This window comes from Equus asinus, chromosome 9 (assembly GCF_041296235.1).
Source record: "Equus asinus isolate D_3611 breed Donkey chromosome 9, EquAss-T2T_v2, whole genome shotgun sequence".
NCBI classification, from domain to species: Eukaryota; Metazoa; Chordata; class Mammalia; order Perissodactyla; family Equidae; genus Equus; species Equus asinus.
The window spans coordinates 44,317,266-44,333,423 of NC_091798.1; the positions used below are offsets into that span (position 1 = coordinate 44,317,266).

The window sequence follows — 16,158 nt, forward strand, 5'->3', positions numbered from 1 at the left end:
CTTTAATATTTTTTTCTTTCTCATTGACTTTGCCAGTTTTACTAATATATGCCTTGGCGGTCTTTTTACATTGATGTAATTAGGAGTTATATTTGCTTCTTTTAATTGTAATTCCAGCTCCTTCTCCAGGTTTGGGAAGTTCTCAGATATTATTTCCTTGAACAAGCTCTCTGCTCCTTTCTCCCTTTCTTCTCTCTCTTGAATACCTACAATCCTTATATTGCATTTCCTAATTGAATCAGATATTTCTTGGAGAATTTTTTCTTTTTAGTCTTAGTTCTCTCTCCGCCTCCATCTCAAGCATTTCTATATTTCTGTCCTCTAAATTGTTAATCCTGTCCTCCATAATATGAGCTCTGTTATGTAAGGATTCCAGGTTTTTCTTTATCTCACTCATCGTCTTTTTCATCTTCAACATTCCTGATTGGTTTTTCTTTATAGTTTCAATGTGTTTTGTGAAGAATTCCCTCTGTTCATTAATTTTATTCCCGATTTCATTGAACTGTCTTTCTGAGTTTTCTGTAACTTGTTGAGTTTTTTTATGATAGCCATTTTGAATTCTCTGTCATTTAAATTGTAAATTTCTATGCCTTCAGGATTGATTTCTAGGTGCTTGTCATTTTCCTTCTGGTCTGGAGTATTAATATACCGCTTCATCCTATTTGATGGGGTGGATTCGTACCTTCGCATACTGGTAGTATCTGGTCACAGATTCCACCTGCCACAACTGGCACAGAGGGCAGGAGCTGTGTATTCTGAGCCCACTGCAATCCCTGGCAGCTGTGCCTGTCCTTTGGAAGCCATGCTGACAGAGCCTAGCTGTGTTTGCCTGCTGGCCACTGCTACTTTACTCACATATGTGCTGGCACTCTGGTGGGGGTCACTTTCTCTGGATGAGTTGGTGCGCCAGGCAGGGGGAAGGGTGCTTTCTTTGGCATGCATGATCCCAGGGCCACTCCCACTCTGTCCTTGCTGTCTGACCTCCTGGGCTGCTTGGCTTGTGAAAATGTCCCTGCAATTGCTTAACCTCCTCAGTATGGAGCTTTCCCATGGGCTGGGAAGTAACTTAGAATTCCTTAGAAAGGAATTCCTGCAGAAGGCTTCCTGCCCCTGCCTCCTCTCAGAGCCACGCACGGTCCTGTGCCTTAAGACACTGACTCCCAGAGGGTCCAGCACCTCCACCTTCAGATGTATGGATACGTGGGTCTCTCAGACATCTATTGTGTTGTGTGAATGTTGTCTATTGGTTTATGAGTGTCCTTTTCATTGCATCTTAAGGGGGAGAGTCTAAGGGAAGAGTTCACTTTGCCATGATGCTGACATCACTCTTCTCATATTTCATGTTTTTTTCATAAAGTCATCTTATACCTTATTTAACTTAAATCTAGCTAATTCATTGCTAGGTATTTTGTAGTTCATAAATCCTATGAATAGAATATTTAATTTCATTTCTAACTAGTTAAAAGAAAAGGCTATCAATTATTCAAAGTGCCATAAATGCCCAATTATAAGGTGAAGTTTTCCTAAAAAATCATTTCTCATAAAAGAAAAAGTCATCTTATATATGAGTCTCCTCAAAGGTTTTCACTGTATAAGAATGCTTTGTCATAGTGGATTAATACGATCTTTCAAACAGTGGGTAGCAATCCATTAATGGGTCATAAAAATCAATGAGTTACAAAGTATCTTTTTTGTAATGAAACAGAAGATAGTAGTTAAGAATGGAAAATATCACAGCATATTACATGCAATAAGGACAAATATTGTGTGGTTTCATTTATAAATATATACGTATGTGAATTTATATACTGGGTTACTATTTATTTTTTTATTTTATTTTATTTTTTTTGAGGAAGATTAGCCCTGAGCTAACTACTGCCAGTCCTCCTCTTTTTGCTGAGGAAGGCTGGCCCTGAGCTAACAGTTGTGCCCATCTTCCTCTACTTTATATGTGGGATGCCTACCACAGCATGGCGTGCTAAGCGGTGCCATGTCCGCACCTGGGATCCGAACCAGCGAGCCCCAGGCCGCCGAGAAGCGGAACATGCAAACTTAACCACTGCACCACTGGGCTGGCCCCTGGGTCGCTATTTAAAATGCATTTCTTGGGGCTGGCCCTGTGGCTGAGTAAAGTTTGCATGCTCTGCTTTCATGGCCCAGGGTTCACCAGTTCAGATCCTGGGTGTGGACCTACACATCATTCATCAGGCCATGCTGTGGTGGCATCCCACATAGAAGAACTAGAGTGACTTACAAGTAGGATAAACAACTATATACTGGGGCTTTGGGGAGGAAAAAAAAAGAGAAAGATTGGAAACAGATGTTAGCTCAGGGCCAATATTCCCCACCCCACCCCCCCAAAAAAAATGTATTTCTTATTCTAGATTACAGTTGAGTCTGAAAGCCACCGGATCAACTGACACCTTTGCATCCTGCTTTATCTTTCTATGATTTAGTCCCTGCACAAGCTATTACCTTTTAAAACATGATCATATACACTTCCGTGCACAAAACTTCCAAAGTCCTCATCTTAGCTTACAAGACCCTCTATGTCCTGGCTTCCTTTCTGGCCTCATTTACTACTCTCTTTTTAAAAAATATTGGACACACTCTTTTTTTAACAAAACAGTTCCAGGATAATAATATGTTCTTTTTAATCTGGAAGTAAGTATCTTGTATTCCTCTGATTCTGTTTGCTTTTTGCCTGCTCTCTAGGAAAATTCTAGTATAAAGCTCAATTTTTCTGTAAGACTAACAGAGTGCATCAACTCAGATAAGAAAGCAGCCAATATCTTAAACCATAGATTCATTAAATCTATCCTTGTTATATTAATCAAGCATGGTTCTTCTCTCATTAGGCCCTTCCAGGTCTAATTCAATTTTACTATTAGTTAATAATATCTGGTTACCTTCACAGGCCAAGGAGTCTTTTTATCTAACATCCGTAACTATAGAGAGGTGGCTGTGCATGCTGTAGAACTTGGAGGAGATTTGCGGTTCCAAACAAACATATGCTTTTACAATTCTACCTTATAACAGTTTACCATACACTATAAAATGGCTTAATAAATAATTTCCAGTAAAGACTGAAAGCCCCTTTACATAGCCCATTATACAAAGAATCCCTCTTCTTTGAGATTAGTAAATGCCTACGGTAAGGTCACTATATCAGCTGGCATCAATCACTCCATGTACTAGCCAAAGGCCTTTATTAGCAAGCTATTCAAAGAATTCTTTATTCCTCTCCTCTACTCAGCTCCAGCCACACATGTTCTTAACGTTTCTTCAACAAGATTAAATATGCTCCCACCAGAAGGTTCTTCACTTTTTACTCTGCCAAGAACACTCTTCCTCAAGGTAATCTCACTCCATCTCTTCATTCAGGTATCAGATATAACCTCATCAAAGAGGCACTGCCTGAACACTGTATCTAAAACAGTACCTCTTTTGTTCTCTTTCCCTCTGACCTTGCCTTATTTTTCTTTCTACGTTATGATGCTACGTTATTATTTATAGTCTGTCCACCTCACTATAACAAGCTCCACGAAGGTAGAAACTTTTTGGGTTCATCACTGTATTCTCAGCACTTAAACATCTCTATCACATAGCTGGTACTCAATAAATGTTTGTTGAATGAATCAAAGAATAAATATTATAGCACAGTCTCTTATTTTGAATAAAATACTATTTGGGGAACAGTGAGAATCAATTTTAATAAAGGCTACTTCAACTGCTATCGTGATTACCTGATGGGATCCCTTAAAATAAAGGTAAAGAAATTATTCCACAATATGGCACCATAACATTGGATGTTTTTGTAAGCAAAACTTTTAAATAAACTAAAAAGCAAGACAGTCCCTTTCCCGAAAAATTCAGTCCTAAAGACATTAGGAGGGATAAGCATCTGCACCTGGGGGAAGCTGAGTAGAGTGAGGAGGGGGCAGCACCACCAATGGGAGAATGGTTATATACGAGGGAATTGATCAAATAAATATATATTGGATAATGCAAGCAAGGTCTCACTCTCAGGGAAGGGAGTCACAACTATGGAAAGGGGAAAACTAGAATGAACTCAGTGGTGGGCCTGCATTGAGGTTACAATTGAAACTCATGGATTTGTGTGTGTGTGTGTGTGTGTGTGTGTGTGTGTGTGTGTGTGTTTATAGATTCCCTGGCTCTGTCTGCTGAGACTGGTAGCAAGGACATTCTAATAGCATGGATCACATTTAGTACTGAGATCTTGGTTTTTAAATATTATTCTCCACTAAAAGGAATCACCGTTGATTCTTGAGCTGGAAAGCACAAGATGAGCCCACAACACCTTAATGTGCCAGAAAGCAAGAAAGCGCCCAAGAATGAGGCATGACAAGAGGATGCAGAAAACAGCTTGAAGGGGAACTACAGGGAAAATCTGAGAAAATATAACCATCAAAACAATGATAATAATGGATTATAACCCACTGAATAAATAGTCCATATCAATATAAATAATGAATAAAAGTCTAACAAAGAATGAGATATTTACAGAGTCTCAAAGTATAGCCCCACAAAATACTTATTAATTATGAAGGGAAAAGGAGCAACTTTACTGTAGAGAAGCTTGGCAGACACCACCTTAATCAACTGATCAAAGTGAACATCACTAATAATAGAAAAAAATGAAATCATCTGCCACCTGATAGGATGCAATGAGAAAAACACAGCATCTCTTCTGCAACAGTCCTGCTATAGTGTAGAATCTGAATCTAACCATGACAAAATAGAAGACAAACTCAAATTGAGAGACATTCTACAAAATAACTGGCTTGTAGTTTTCAAAAGCATCTGGGTCATGAAAGTCAAGGAAAGACTGAGGAACTGTTCCAGATTGACAAATACTACAGAAGCATGACAATTAAATGATAAATGTGATTCTGGACTGGATTCTTTTGCGATTAAAGGATTTTATTGGGAAAACTGGTGAAACTTGAATGGGGTCTGAGGATTAGATGACAGTAGCACATTAATATTCATTTCCTAATTTTGATAGCTGTATTGAGGTTATTTAGGAAAACTGTCTTATTTGTAGGAAATATAAGCAAACTGAAGTATTTGTGAGTGATGGGACATCATGTCAGCAACTTACTCTCAAATAGTTCAGGAAAAAAAAGTTCTTTGTAATGTACTTACAACTTGTCTATAAATTTAGGATTGTTTCAAAATAAAATGTTTAAAGCAACACTAACCAGTTATATTGTAGAGACCACAAATCACACCTACTTAATAAATGAGAGAGGCTAATAAGAACTTAGCAGTTTAGGGTAAAATTTCCAAAGACAACATCTTACCCAGACTCAGAGTGTGGTATACCAAACAACTTAAAAAGAAGCGAAAATTATGTACTCTGGAAGCTGTTTTAGTAATGTTGACAACAGTAATATCAATAGTGAACATGAAAAACCATAATGAGATACTACTTCACACCTACTAGGATTACTACTATATTCAAAGACCGACAATAACAAGTGTTGACAAGGATGTGGAGAAATTGGAGACTCAAATATACTGCTAATGGGAATGTAAAATGCTGCAGCCACTTTGGGAAACAGTTTGGCAGTTTCACAAAATGTTAAACACAGAGATACCACATGATCCTTCAATTCCACTCCCAGGCATATACCCAAGAGAAGTGAAAACTGTACGTCCATAGAGAAACTTGCATATGAAAACTCATAGCAGCATTATTCATAATAGCCAAAAAGTGGAAACAACCCAAATGTCTGTCACCTGATGAAAGGATAAACAAAATGGCGTATATATCTGCACAATGGAATGTTATTTGGTCATACAAGGAATGAAATACTGAATATACACCACATGGATGAACCTCAAAAATACTATGCTAAAGAAGCCAATCCCTAAAGACCACATATTTATGTGATTCTATTTATATGAAATGTCCAGAATAGGCATATCTATAGAGATAGAAGGTAGATTAGTTTTGCCTAAGGTTTGGGGTTTAGGGGCAAATGGAGAGTGACTGCCATTGGGTTCAGGGTTTTGGTGGGGGGGAGGGGGGAAATGAAGAAAATGTTCTAAATCAACTGTGATGAGGGTTGCACAACTCTGTGAATACACTAAAAACCATTGGAGTATATACTTTTTGGGGTGGGGGGAGAAGATTAGCCCTAAGCTAACATCTGTTGCCAATCCTCCTCTATTTGCTGAGGAAGACTGCCCCTGAGCTAACATCCATGCCCATCTTCCTCTGCTTTTTTTATATGTGGGATGCCACCACAGTGTGGCTTGAGGAGCGGTGCATAGGTCTGTACCTGGGATCCAAAGACAGACCCCAGGCCACCAAAGCAGAGTGCAGAAACTTAACCACTGCGCCATGGGGCCAGCCCCTCATTGATAATTCTGTTATCGGTAAACCAACTAATTTCATCAGAACTAATCTTTTTTTATAGTCTTTCATTTAGTTAAAGATTGATAGTAATTTAGGCTAATTATTCATTTTATTGCAAATGGTTAAGATGATTCTATTCATTCCCTGATCAAAAGACACATTTTACTAAATATCTCTGACAAATAAAAATGGCAAGTAATAGGATATATTGGAATATATGAGGAAGCCATTTGGTGTAAACCTAATTCAGCCTGACCTTGTCCTTCCAAAAGGGCCTGATGGAGGCCGGAGGCCGTTGAGCATGCATTGTATATCTGCTTTAGAGATTCCCTCTGGCAAGAGCAAAAGGCCCTTGAGATAAAGGTGCAACTTCTCTCCCCCTCCCAATGTTGGCATCTCCTTAAAGATTAAGCATGTTTCTTTAGGCTGGGAACCAATTGCAGCGCTCATCTGTGACGCCCCAGCCCGAGGCAACACACCTGCTACCCCGCGGCGTTCACTGAGACAGCAGACCTATCTGCCATTTCCATCAATCGCTGTGCTGACAGAGCAGCCTCGTGACTATTGTAAAAGGGACATTTCAATCATATGTGAAACACGCTCTTTGAGGGTATATAACCACCCTTATACCCCCACTTCTTTGGAGTGCTCTGTTCCTTTGTGGAAAGACTCGCCCGGGTTATAATCCTAAGATTTAAGCTCAGAATAAACTCACCCAAATTTTCATTTATAGATTGGTTATGGATTATTTTCGTCGACATCTCTGAGGACACAAAGGTGAGTAAGGTCCACTTTATCCCTGCCCTCAAGCAGCTCACAGTCCAGATGGGAAGAAAATAACCGGGCAAGAACAACAGAGTGATGTTGAAGCCAGGTACCTGAGCGTTACTATAAATATTCAGTAACATTACCTTTCGACCTTGTTCCCAACACAGACATAGATGAAGAGAAGTTAATCTTGTCAATTTCCTGATTTTTTGTTTAACCTGAGAGGTGACTCAAGGGTCACAAGGATTTATCAGCTTGTTTTACAGAAGAAAAAGAATGCCTTCAAGGATAACCAGATAACCAGCCCCCAACTGCTATTGATGGCCAGAAGTCAGACTGCCCAGAGGGCTTATCCAGAGTGAAAGAAACAGATTACCCTTTGTTTCTCTGAAACTCCTCCTGCCAAGCCCCTTGGCTCTATAAATCCCCCTGCTTTCTTCTCTTGTTAAGGAGGATTTGAGAGTACCAATCCTCCCACCTTCTCATTTTGGCCAATTCGAATAAACCTTTCTCCATCTCCAAGCACCAATGTCTCAGTGATTGGCTTACTGCACATGGGGCACACGAACTTGAGATTAGAAGGTTTGGTACCAATGTGATAGTGGAAACCCAGGACACTATGAGAGCACTGTGGAAGGAGCACTTGAGCTAAAGTGAAGGCAGAAAGGTAGCAAAGATGGTTTCCTGAGGGAGGGAAGTTTAAACTGAAATCTTAAGATAACAGGAGTTAGCCCCAGAAAAAGGAGCGTCAGGAGTTTTTCCAGAAAAGGGAACAACATGTGGAAAAGCATGTGGTCATGAAAGGGCATTCTGGAAAAAGTTCAGTATGGCAGAACAAAAGTCAAGTGTCTGAGTCAAGTGTCTAAAGTGAAGCAGCAATTTAGGACTACATCCTTAAGGAGTCTGAGCGGTGTGTAGGTCCATGCCCGGGATCCAAACCTGTGAAACATGGGCCACCGAAGCAGAGTACACAAACTTAAGCACTACACCACCGGGCTGTCCTCTGAATTGTACTGCTTTTGTAGATACTTTTATTTTCATTTGTTTTGGTTTTACAATGGTATAACAGCTATAAACATATGGAGTTTACACCTAGTTTTGTGTTTGTATATACATTTCATAAAAAATAATTTGATATTGAGACTGCAAAGAAATATTTAGCACCTATACATCACTTAAAAAAAAAAACTGACTGAGGAAATACAACTGATAGGATTTGATGTGGAACTGAATATGGGAATCGAATATGTAAACTAATGTGGAATGGACTAGAGGAAGGAAGCAAGGACGATTCCCAGGATTCTGATCTGAGCAACTCAGTGGATGGCAGTGCCACTCACTGAGACAGGAGGAGAAAAGAATTGGGGAAGGCAGGGAATAGCAAAAGGAAGGGGGACTGAAAAATTATGTTAAACATACTTTTTGGTGCCAAGAAGAAATCCAAGTGGTGACATCTAATAGAAGGACACCTATCTGCAGCCAAAGAGACGAGTTTCAGCTTATGGTATAACTTTGGGAGACACTGGCATACGTACAATATTTGATACCAGTGAATTAATATCATCCATGGAGTATGTACCAAGTAAAAAGAGAGCCAGCCACAGAAACTATGTGAAATAATAAATGTTTATAGTTATTTAAAAAAAAATAAAACAAAGAAAGAAAAAGAAGAAAACCAGGTCAGAACACTAAAGAACATCAACATTTAAGGAATAAGGGTGGAGCGGGGAGAAGTCAAAACAGAAATACTGAGAATACTGCTATTGAGAAATAGCAACTAAAAAGCTAGAACGAAAACTAGAAGCATGTGAAACCAAACAAGTAGTTGTAGAGGGTAATCAATAGCTGTTTGGAAAATAAAATGAGGAATGAAAAATATTTTTGTACTTAATAACCAAGAAGTCATTTATGGCCTTATTAAGGGCAGTTTGGGGGAATGTGTGGGAGTAGAAGCCAAATTAGAAAGGGTAGAGAAGCAAAGAGGCAAACTAGAGATTAAAATAAATGCAGATGATTGCTTCTCAATCACCCTATCAGCAGCTTCAGAACCAGAGAGATCCTAAGTTCCCCCTTTTAAAATTTCTATTCTATAAGACTCAGTGGGATTCCAGAATCTGCATTAGTAAAAATTTCATGTACCGGTGATTCCCATGTACTTCAGAGTGGACTTTATGAATTTTAGAAACCACTGATGTGTCAAGATGATTGATATATATTATTCTTCTTCATGAAATCTAATCTGCAAAAATTAAGAGTCTTGTGATACACTATCCCAAAGAATACAAAGTAAAATATTATAATTTCATAAGTTTCTTCAAGAAAGTCTAATGAACAGTCACAAAAACATACTAAACTACCCCTTTTACATAAATTTAATTGTAACAGAAAAAGATGTCTCTCAGAATGGTTTCCCCTAAAATTCCAAGTAAGACAAAGACTTAAGATCTTTGTATTCTTAAGTAATTCATTCATTAACCCATTCAGTAAATATATATTGAGCTACTATTTGCCAGGGACAGCTTACATTTTCTACCTATCATACATGAATCCAACTGAATGACATTTAAATTAATTCAAGGCTCTCCAGAATATGGTTCTATTAATTATAGTGTCCTACAGGAAAGTATAAATAAAAGTCACAGAAAAGTGGTCAAGTATTCAAAAATATCACATACATTTTAGACAGCAATGTGTTCCTTAAACCTTGAAAACTTCCTTCTTTCTGTGTATTTGCTTTTAAATACAACAGGGTTGAAGGACAAGTCACCTACGTGGAAAAAAAGGTTTTGATTTAGCACCTCACCCCACACATCAAAACACACTCTGATCACTTAAAGAGTTGACCAACCGAAACTATAAGTACAACAAATGGATGCCACTGCATGAGTATAACTTGTGGGTCACTCACTGAAAAAAAGGGCTTGAAAGAAAGCAATAGAAGGAGAAAAACAAATGCTAGGAATCAAAGTGAGGATAGGGGCAATTTCAGGATCTAAAAGACATAAATGAATAGTGAAGTTGAAACAGCAAAGAAATAGACTAAACACTAATAAAAGTTAGGGTCAGGTCACATATTAAGCATAATCCAATGAAAAATAAGCTAGGAGGCAGTTTCAACAAATATCAGTAAATATTTACTGCAATTTTATGTACCCACCTACATTAAGAAAACAAAGAGAAGGTTTTGATCTTGATTCAGGCACTAATTCAAGCTGCTAGGTCCTGGAACTCAGAGATAACAGCCAGATAAGTTGAATAACAGTGGTTAAGACTGCCTAGGTTTAAATCTAGGTTCCACAATTTATTAGCTGTGTGACATTGGGCTAGTTGCTTGACCACTCATCTCAGTTTACTTCTCAGTAAACCTGTAAGTTCTCACCTCATAGTGCTGTTGTGAGGATTAAATAAGATGATGCATATAATGCAATCTAGCACAGTGACTGGGCATACAGTAAACAAATAGTAAATGTTAGTTCTTACTGTTAGCATTTCTGTCTTTCAGAAGCTTTCAAGCTATGAGCAGAGACAAGCGAGAAGCTCAATGTGGTAAATTCTAATAAAGGTATGCAGAGTCTTACAGGAGTCCAAGGTTACTGCCCCCACTGAAAACATTAAAGGGAACTCAGCTACAAAAATCAGAGTTACAGACCACATGCCAATTTTATTCATAGCATGATTCGATCATGACTCAAGACTTTCTATATTAAATACACCATCATACAGATGGTTTACATCACAGTGAAACTAAAAGAGATCTACATTTCTGTCACACCTAAAAGAGGCATGAGCTCAAGTCTACCACTTAAACTCATGACCAAAAAACTTCCCACATATTCTACTGTGTTTTAGCTAATAATATTGTGCAAAAATCCACAGAAAAATTCACTATAAAAAAGAATGCGAGGGGCCGGCCTGGTGGCACAGCAGTTAAGTTTGCACGTTCCACTTTGGTTCGGATCCCAGGTGTGGACACAGCACCACTTGGCAAGCCATGCGGTGGTAGGCATCCCACATATAAAGTAGAGAAAGATGGACATGGATGTGAGCTCAGGGTCAGTCTTCCTCAGCAAAAAAAGAGGAGGATTGGCAGTGGATGTTAGCTAAGGGCTAATCTTCCTCAAAAAAAAAAAAAAAGGTGAAAGTGAGCTCTAATCTTATAATGAATAAGTCAATAAATGTTTAGTGACCTAAGTTACAAAATACCCAATTCTAAAACTTTCATTCAATAAAACTGGTAACTCCTAAAATGTGCTGGACATGATGTGGGGAGCTGGAGAGGAGGATGTGCAAAAGCTGATATTCTTGCTCTTATAGGCTTTACAGTCTAGAGGGGAGACAGATATTATTTTATAAAATTACAATATAACAGGAGAATCTTGGTGAGAGAGAGAGTAGAGACAATCCTCCTCACCCCTGATCTATACAGGAAAAAGTGAGCATTAAAAAAACAAAATGACTGAAACTTCAGTTTCTAACTGCCTTGGCAAACTGATTCAAATAGTCAATAAAGTAGCTAACTAAGAGTGGGTGTTAGGGAGCTGGCCTGGTGGCATAGGCGTTAAGTTGCAGCACTCCACTTCCATGGCCCAGGGTTCGTGGGTTCAAATCCCTGGTGCAGACCTACCCAGCACTCATTAAGCCATGCTGTGACAGTGTTCCACATATAAAAAATAGAGGAAGATTGGCACAGATGTTAGCTCAGCCACAATCTTCCTCAAGCACAAAGAGGAAGATTGGCAACAGATGTTAGCTCAGTGATAGTCTTTCTCCTCAAAAAAATTAAAAATAAAATAAATAAATAAAATAAAAGTGGGAGTCATGAGCTGCCTTTGGCTTTACTACGTGGTAATCAGATGAAGATCTGCCAGTTTAAGTAGTCTAGCAGTTTCAATATCAATTTTTGCAAAGGAAATATGTGTACACAAATTTACATGGGCTTAGAAAAACCTATGTAGACAACCTTTAGATTGTAATGTAATGTAACACTCTACCAGAGAAAGAAGTGTCTTGGTATGTGAGGAATTCTGTAATATAATGACACCACACAACGTGAAAGCAAGGTATAGAAAAATAAAAAAGGTGATTTTGATTATATTTGGTGTATATTTGATTATTCAGTCTTTTGATTATAATCTAAAAAGTATCTGAAGATTCAGCTGAAACGTAATATATAATTTAAGCAAGCTACATTAATCTAAAGCTTGAGTATTCAATAAAATATTTAAGCAGCAATAAATGCCTTGAAAGAGTTAACCAAAAAAACCAGATTCTACCATTTAACTTTTTTTTCACCTTCTAGACAAATACCCTCCCCTCCAATTCTCCACCACATCCCTAGTCTCTTTATTAGTAGTGGATGACCAATAAAGGAACCCAACATGGGACATTAGCCATTTTACTGAGAATACTTCTACAAAAAACTTTAGAAACGGGGCTTATAAAAAGACTGTCAAGGGGCCGGCCCAGTGGCACAGCGGTTAAGTGTGCACGTTCTGCTTCTCAAGGCCCAGGGTTCACTGGTTCAGATCCCGGGTGCGGACATGGCACCGCTTGGCACACCATGCTGTGGCAGGCGTCCCACGTATAAAGTAAAGGAAGATGGGCACGGATGTTAGCTCAGGGCTAGTCTTCCTCAGCAAAAAGAGGAGGACTGGCAGTAGTTAGCTCAGGGCTAATCTTCCTCAAAAAAAAGAGAGAAAGAAAGAAAAAAAAAGACTGTCAAAATCATATCTTCAAAAGGGTATGTATTTGCAGTTCTCTGATTTCCTTCCTTATCTGAATCCTCAATTGGCTCTGGGCAACTGTGTACAGGGACTGTTTTCCTATTCTCTTTCATATTCCCAAGGACTAGAAGGTGTGCAACAAACATCTGTTGCACTGGATCAAACCAGCATAGCAACAACATCTCCAATACAGCATGTCACAGTAGCTAAACTCCTTTAACATTTCAAGATTATCTTTTTTTTCTTTCTTTATTTTTAATTTTTTTTCTCTAACATTTCAAGATTATCAAAACTACACTTACATACAAGCTTACAAGCATATTTGCAGGATTGGCCATTTAAAGCTCATATAAAACTGCAATTTACAGATTGTAAGAAAAAGCCATAGCCATATGACATCTTGCATAAGTCTTCTGACCTTAAAGTGAATGTCTTAAAATGATTTCATCCTCAGTGTAAATGTTACTAAATAGCCTAGAATAAAATGTAGTTTACATAATCTGTTACCATAAATTTGAGAAGGAACAATTGATTCAACTTAACACCATTTCAGTGCTTACCCCCACTTATTCTTGCTTCTGCCTACATACCTGCCTACTCACAGACATTTTTAAAAGTTTTTTAGCACCTTCTTTGTAAAGACAACAGTACTCTTCTCTAAAAACAATGTAAATTAGCTATTTTAGTCACTATTTTCTCGAACTTCACAACAATCTTAGAATCCAATGGGCAATTTAAGTATTTTAGCATTATTCTACTAGTTTTGTTTCCATGAACCAAAGATTTATAGGCAAATCAGTAACTTGGCAAGCTGTTGGCAGAAAATCTGTACTATAACAACTATAATAAGCTTGGCAAATCACAATATAGGGCAATTTAAAGAATCCTAGAAGGGGTATAAATTTAAAAGACAATCTCACACCAAACGAGAAATTATACTGCCACATGGACACTCTCATCAGAGGTTCAAAGAATTGTGTCTAACCACTTTCCAAGCGATGTAAAGACCTTTGGAAATCAAACAGGAGATCCTCCCCTCTATTTGGTTCTTCTAAAGCTGAAAAACTGAACAGGTGGCCTAGGTACAATTCGGGGACGGTTCTGGGAGAGATGAGCAGGCCTAAAGGCATCTCCCAAAAGCACAATCATTCACTCATCTCCGCAAATTCAGACTGAGTGCGACCCCCGCCCCACTGCAGGCGCTGCGGAACCGAAATGAACCAGACCCCAACCTCTGCTCTCTAGAAGACAAGGGTGAGCTGGCGCGGAGGGAGAAGGCACGTAAACAAACACTATGAGCCTTGTATGTGAGTTCTGGGTTATGGACCGAATCTGTTTTTTTCACCCATGTATACCCAGAGCGTTGCATACAGCAGGTACTCATTAATTGTTTGCTGAACGGACGAATAAATAAGTATGAAACACTAAGATGACCCCGGGGTTGCGGATGCATGTTTGCGCCGCGGTCTCCGCGGTCCGGCCGCCCACCACCGGCTCTCGGCACCGGCCGGGAGGTCACCCTCTCCTCCTCTGTCGCTTCAGGAGGCAGCAGCAACCAAAGGTCAGCTCGAGCCCGGGCCCAGGCTGCGCCCCCTCCCCCTCGCCCCCCGGCGGCCTTACCGTTGGTGTAGGGAGACCCCGAGGCCGAGGCGGCCCCGTTCTGGGCCTGGAGGCTGGTTGGGACGCCGCCGGAGGCTGGTATTCCCGGCTGGGACATGACGACGGTGTTTATCGGGGTTGGAAGGGGCTGGTCGGGGTCTGCGACCGCGCCAAGCGGAGAGCTGAAAGACGACTGCGGGGAGCGGAGGGAGGAGGCTAACGACCCGGGACTGAAGGCGGGAAAGAGAAAGGGCGGCACATCAAGCCCTACGCTCGGCGCCGCATTCTCCCCAGCCCGCGGCGGCCACGGCCTGGCCTGGGAGCTGAGGTTTGGGAGTCGACCTGGTTGGGGCCGGGAACGGCGGGCTGGGAGGCGGCGAGAGAAGGAGGGAGGCCCTGGCCGGAAGTGCCTGTCAGCCGCCGGCCGCGCATGCGCAGTCGGGACACGTGGCACTTCCGGCTCCCGGCTCGCGTTCGCGGCTGCCGGTGCGCTCTTCTCTCCCCGCGGGGTTGCCCAGAGGCCACCTGGCAGCTCTGGGTGTCCCGGCCCTAAGGACTGTGCTTGGCATCGCCTGCCACGTCACTGACTCTCATCGCTGGCCGGAAGTTGCGTGTGTCACTGCTACGGAAATCCCCACCGTCATGAACGTCATCTCGCCGGCCGGGCCTGGATCTGAGGGCAATTAGGGCGTCAGGAGCAGGTTTCGTGGGGCGAGACTGACAGTTCCTCTCCTCGAGTTTTTGTGAAAATTACCTGAGACGACAGATGTCATCGTCCTCTCTTGAGACTGTACCTCGGGTAGCTGAACCGATTAGTGTTCGTCCCAGTGTTTAATTTCACATTTAGTCATCGTATTCCAGGTATAAATAGTAAGGAAAATTTTTAAAAGTAGTAGTTAATTATGTACGTGTGTTGAAAGTGTAATCAAATCGAGGAGGAGGCCTTTGCTATTTGACCGGAGGATTAAGAAGTAATTTTAATTTTGAAACTCGCTGATTCATAGCATAGTCACGCTAAAGTTCATCAACAGCACATTGAACAGCACATCTAAATGGTAGTTTTGTTTCCTCTTCTAAGAATTTACAGTAAGGTAAAACATTCAAACTTCCTTCCTGGGCAAGTAAGCGTTTTGGTTTTTTTTTTCAATTAGACTTTTTACTTTTGAGGCCAAAGGGAGGTATAAACTGGAGTGATTAGACAACATAGTTAATTAATGATCTCAGTAATCATCTTCATTCTACTTGGGTTTTTCCTGCTCTAAGTTTATGATAAGGCCCTTATTTAAACTACAGATTTGTGCTGTTGATTCAGGTGTCATGCCAAGGGTTTTGCAAGGGGTGAAAGGTGAAGTACCTCTTACTTAATTCCTTTAATATCAAATGCCTGCTATGAAATGTTACATTACATTAGAAAAGAGCAAGACCTAAACCGCTGTGTCACGCCTGAAAAGGAAACATGACTGTTAAATTTTACCCTAACCATGTTTTTATCATTTGTCTCAGAACCTTACTAAATATGTATTTGCTGTGTGTGGAATTCAACAATTAAACTCCTTGGTACAAAATACAAGTACAAAGTATTCTTTAGGATGAAGATGATACTTTTGGTCAAACTGTTTTCAGCTTAGAGCCCCAATAAGAAAATCCCAAATCATATATCCCAAGAACACTTAGATACAC

The 16,158-nt window shown here is 40.1% G+C and overlaps 1 protein-coding gene across 3 annotated transcripts in view; it reads right to left on the bottom strand.

Moving 5' to 3' along the window:
• Window positions 1-15,068, bottom strand: part of SEC24A (SEC24 homolog A, COPII coat complex component) — a 66,881-nt gene extending 51,813 nt beyond the window's left edge. Inside the window, exon 1 of one of the 3 annotated variants that reach the window (XM_044780496.2) lies at window positions 14,500-15,068. In XM_044780496.2, coding sequence (XP_044636431.1) covers window positions 14,500-14,596 — 97 coding nt within the window. In that variant the 5' untranslated portion in view covers window positions 14,597-15,068. The remainder of the gene's footprint in view (window positions 1-14,499) is intronic. The other 2 variants (XM_014828418.3, XM_070517355.1) reach the window with 2 other exon arrangements.
• Between the last annotated feature and the right edge of the window lie 1,090 nt (window positions 15,069-16,158).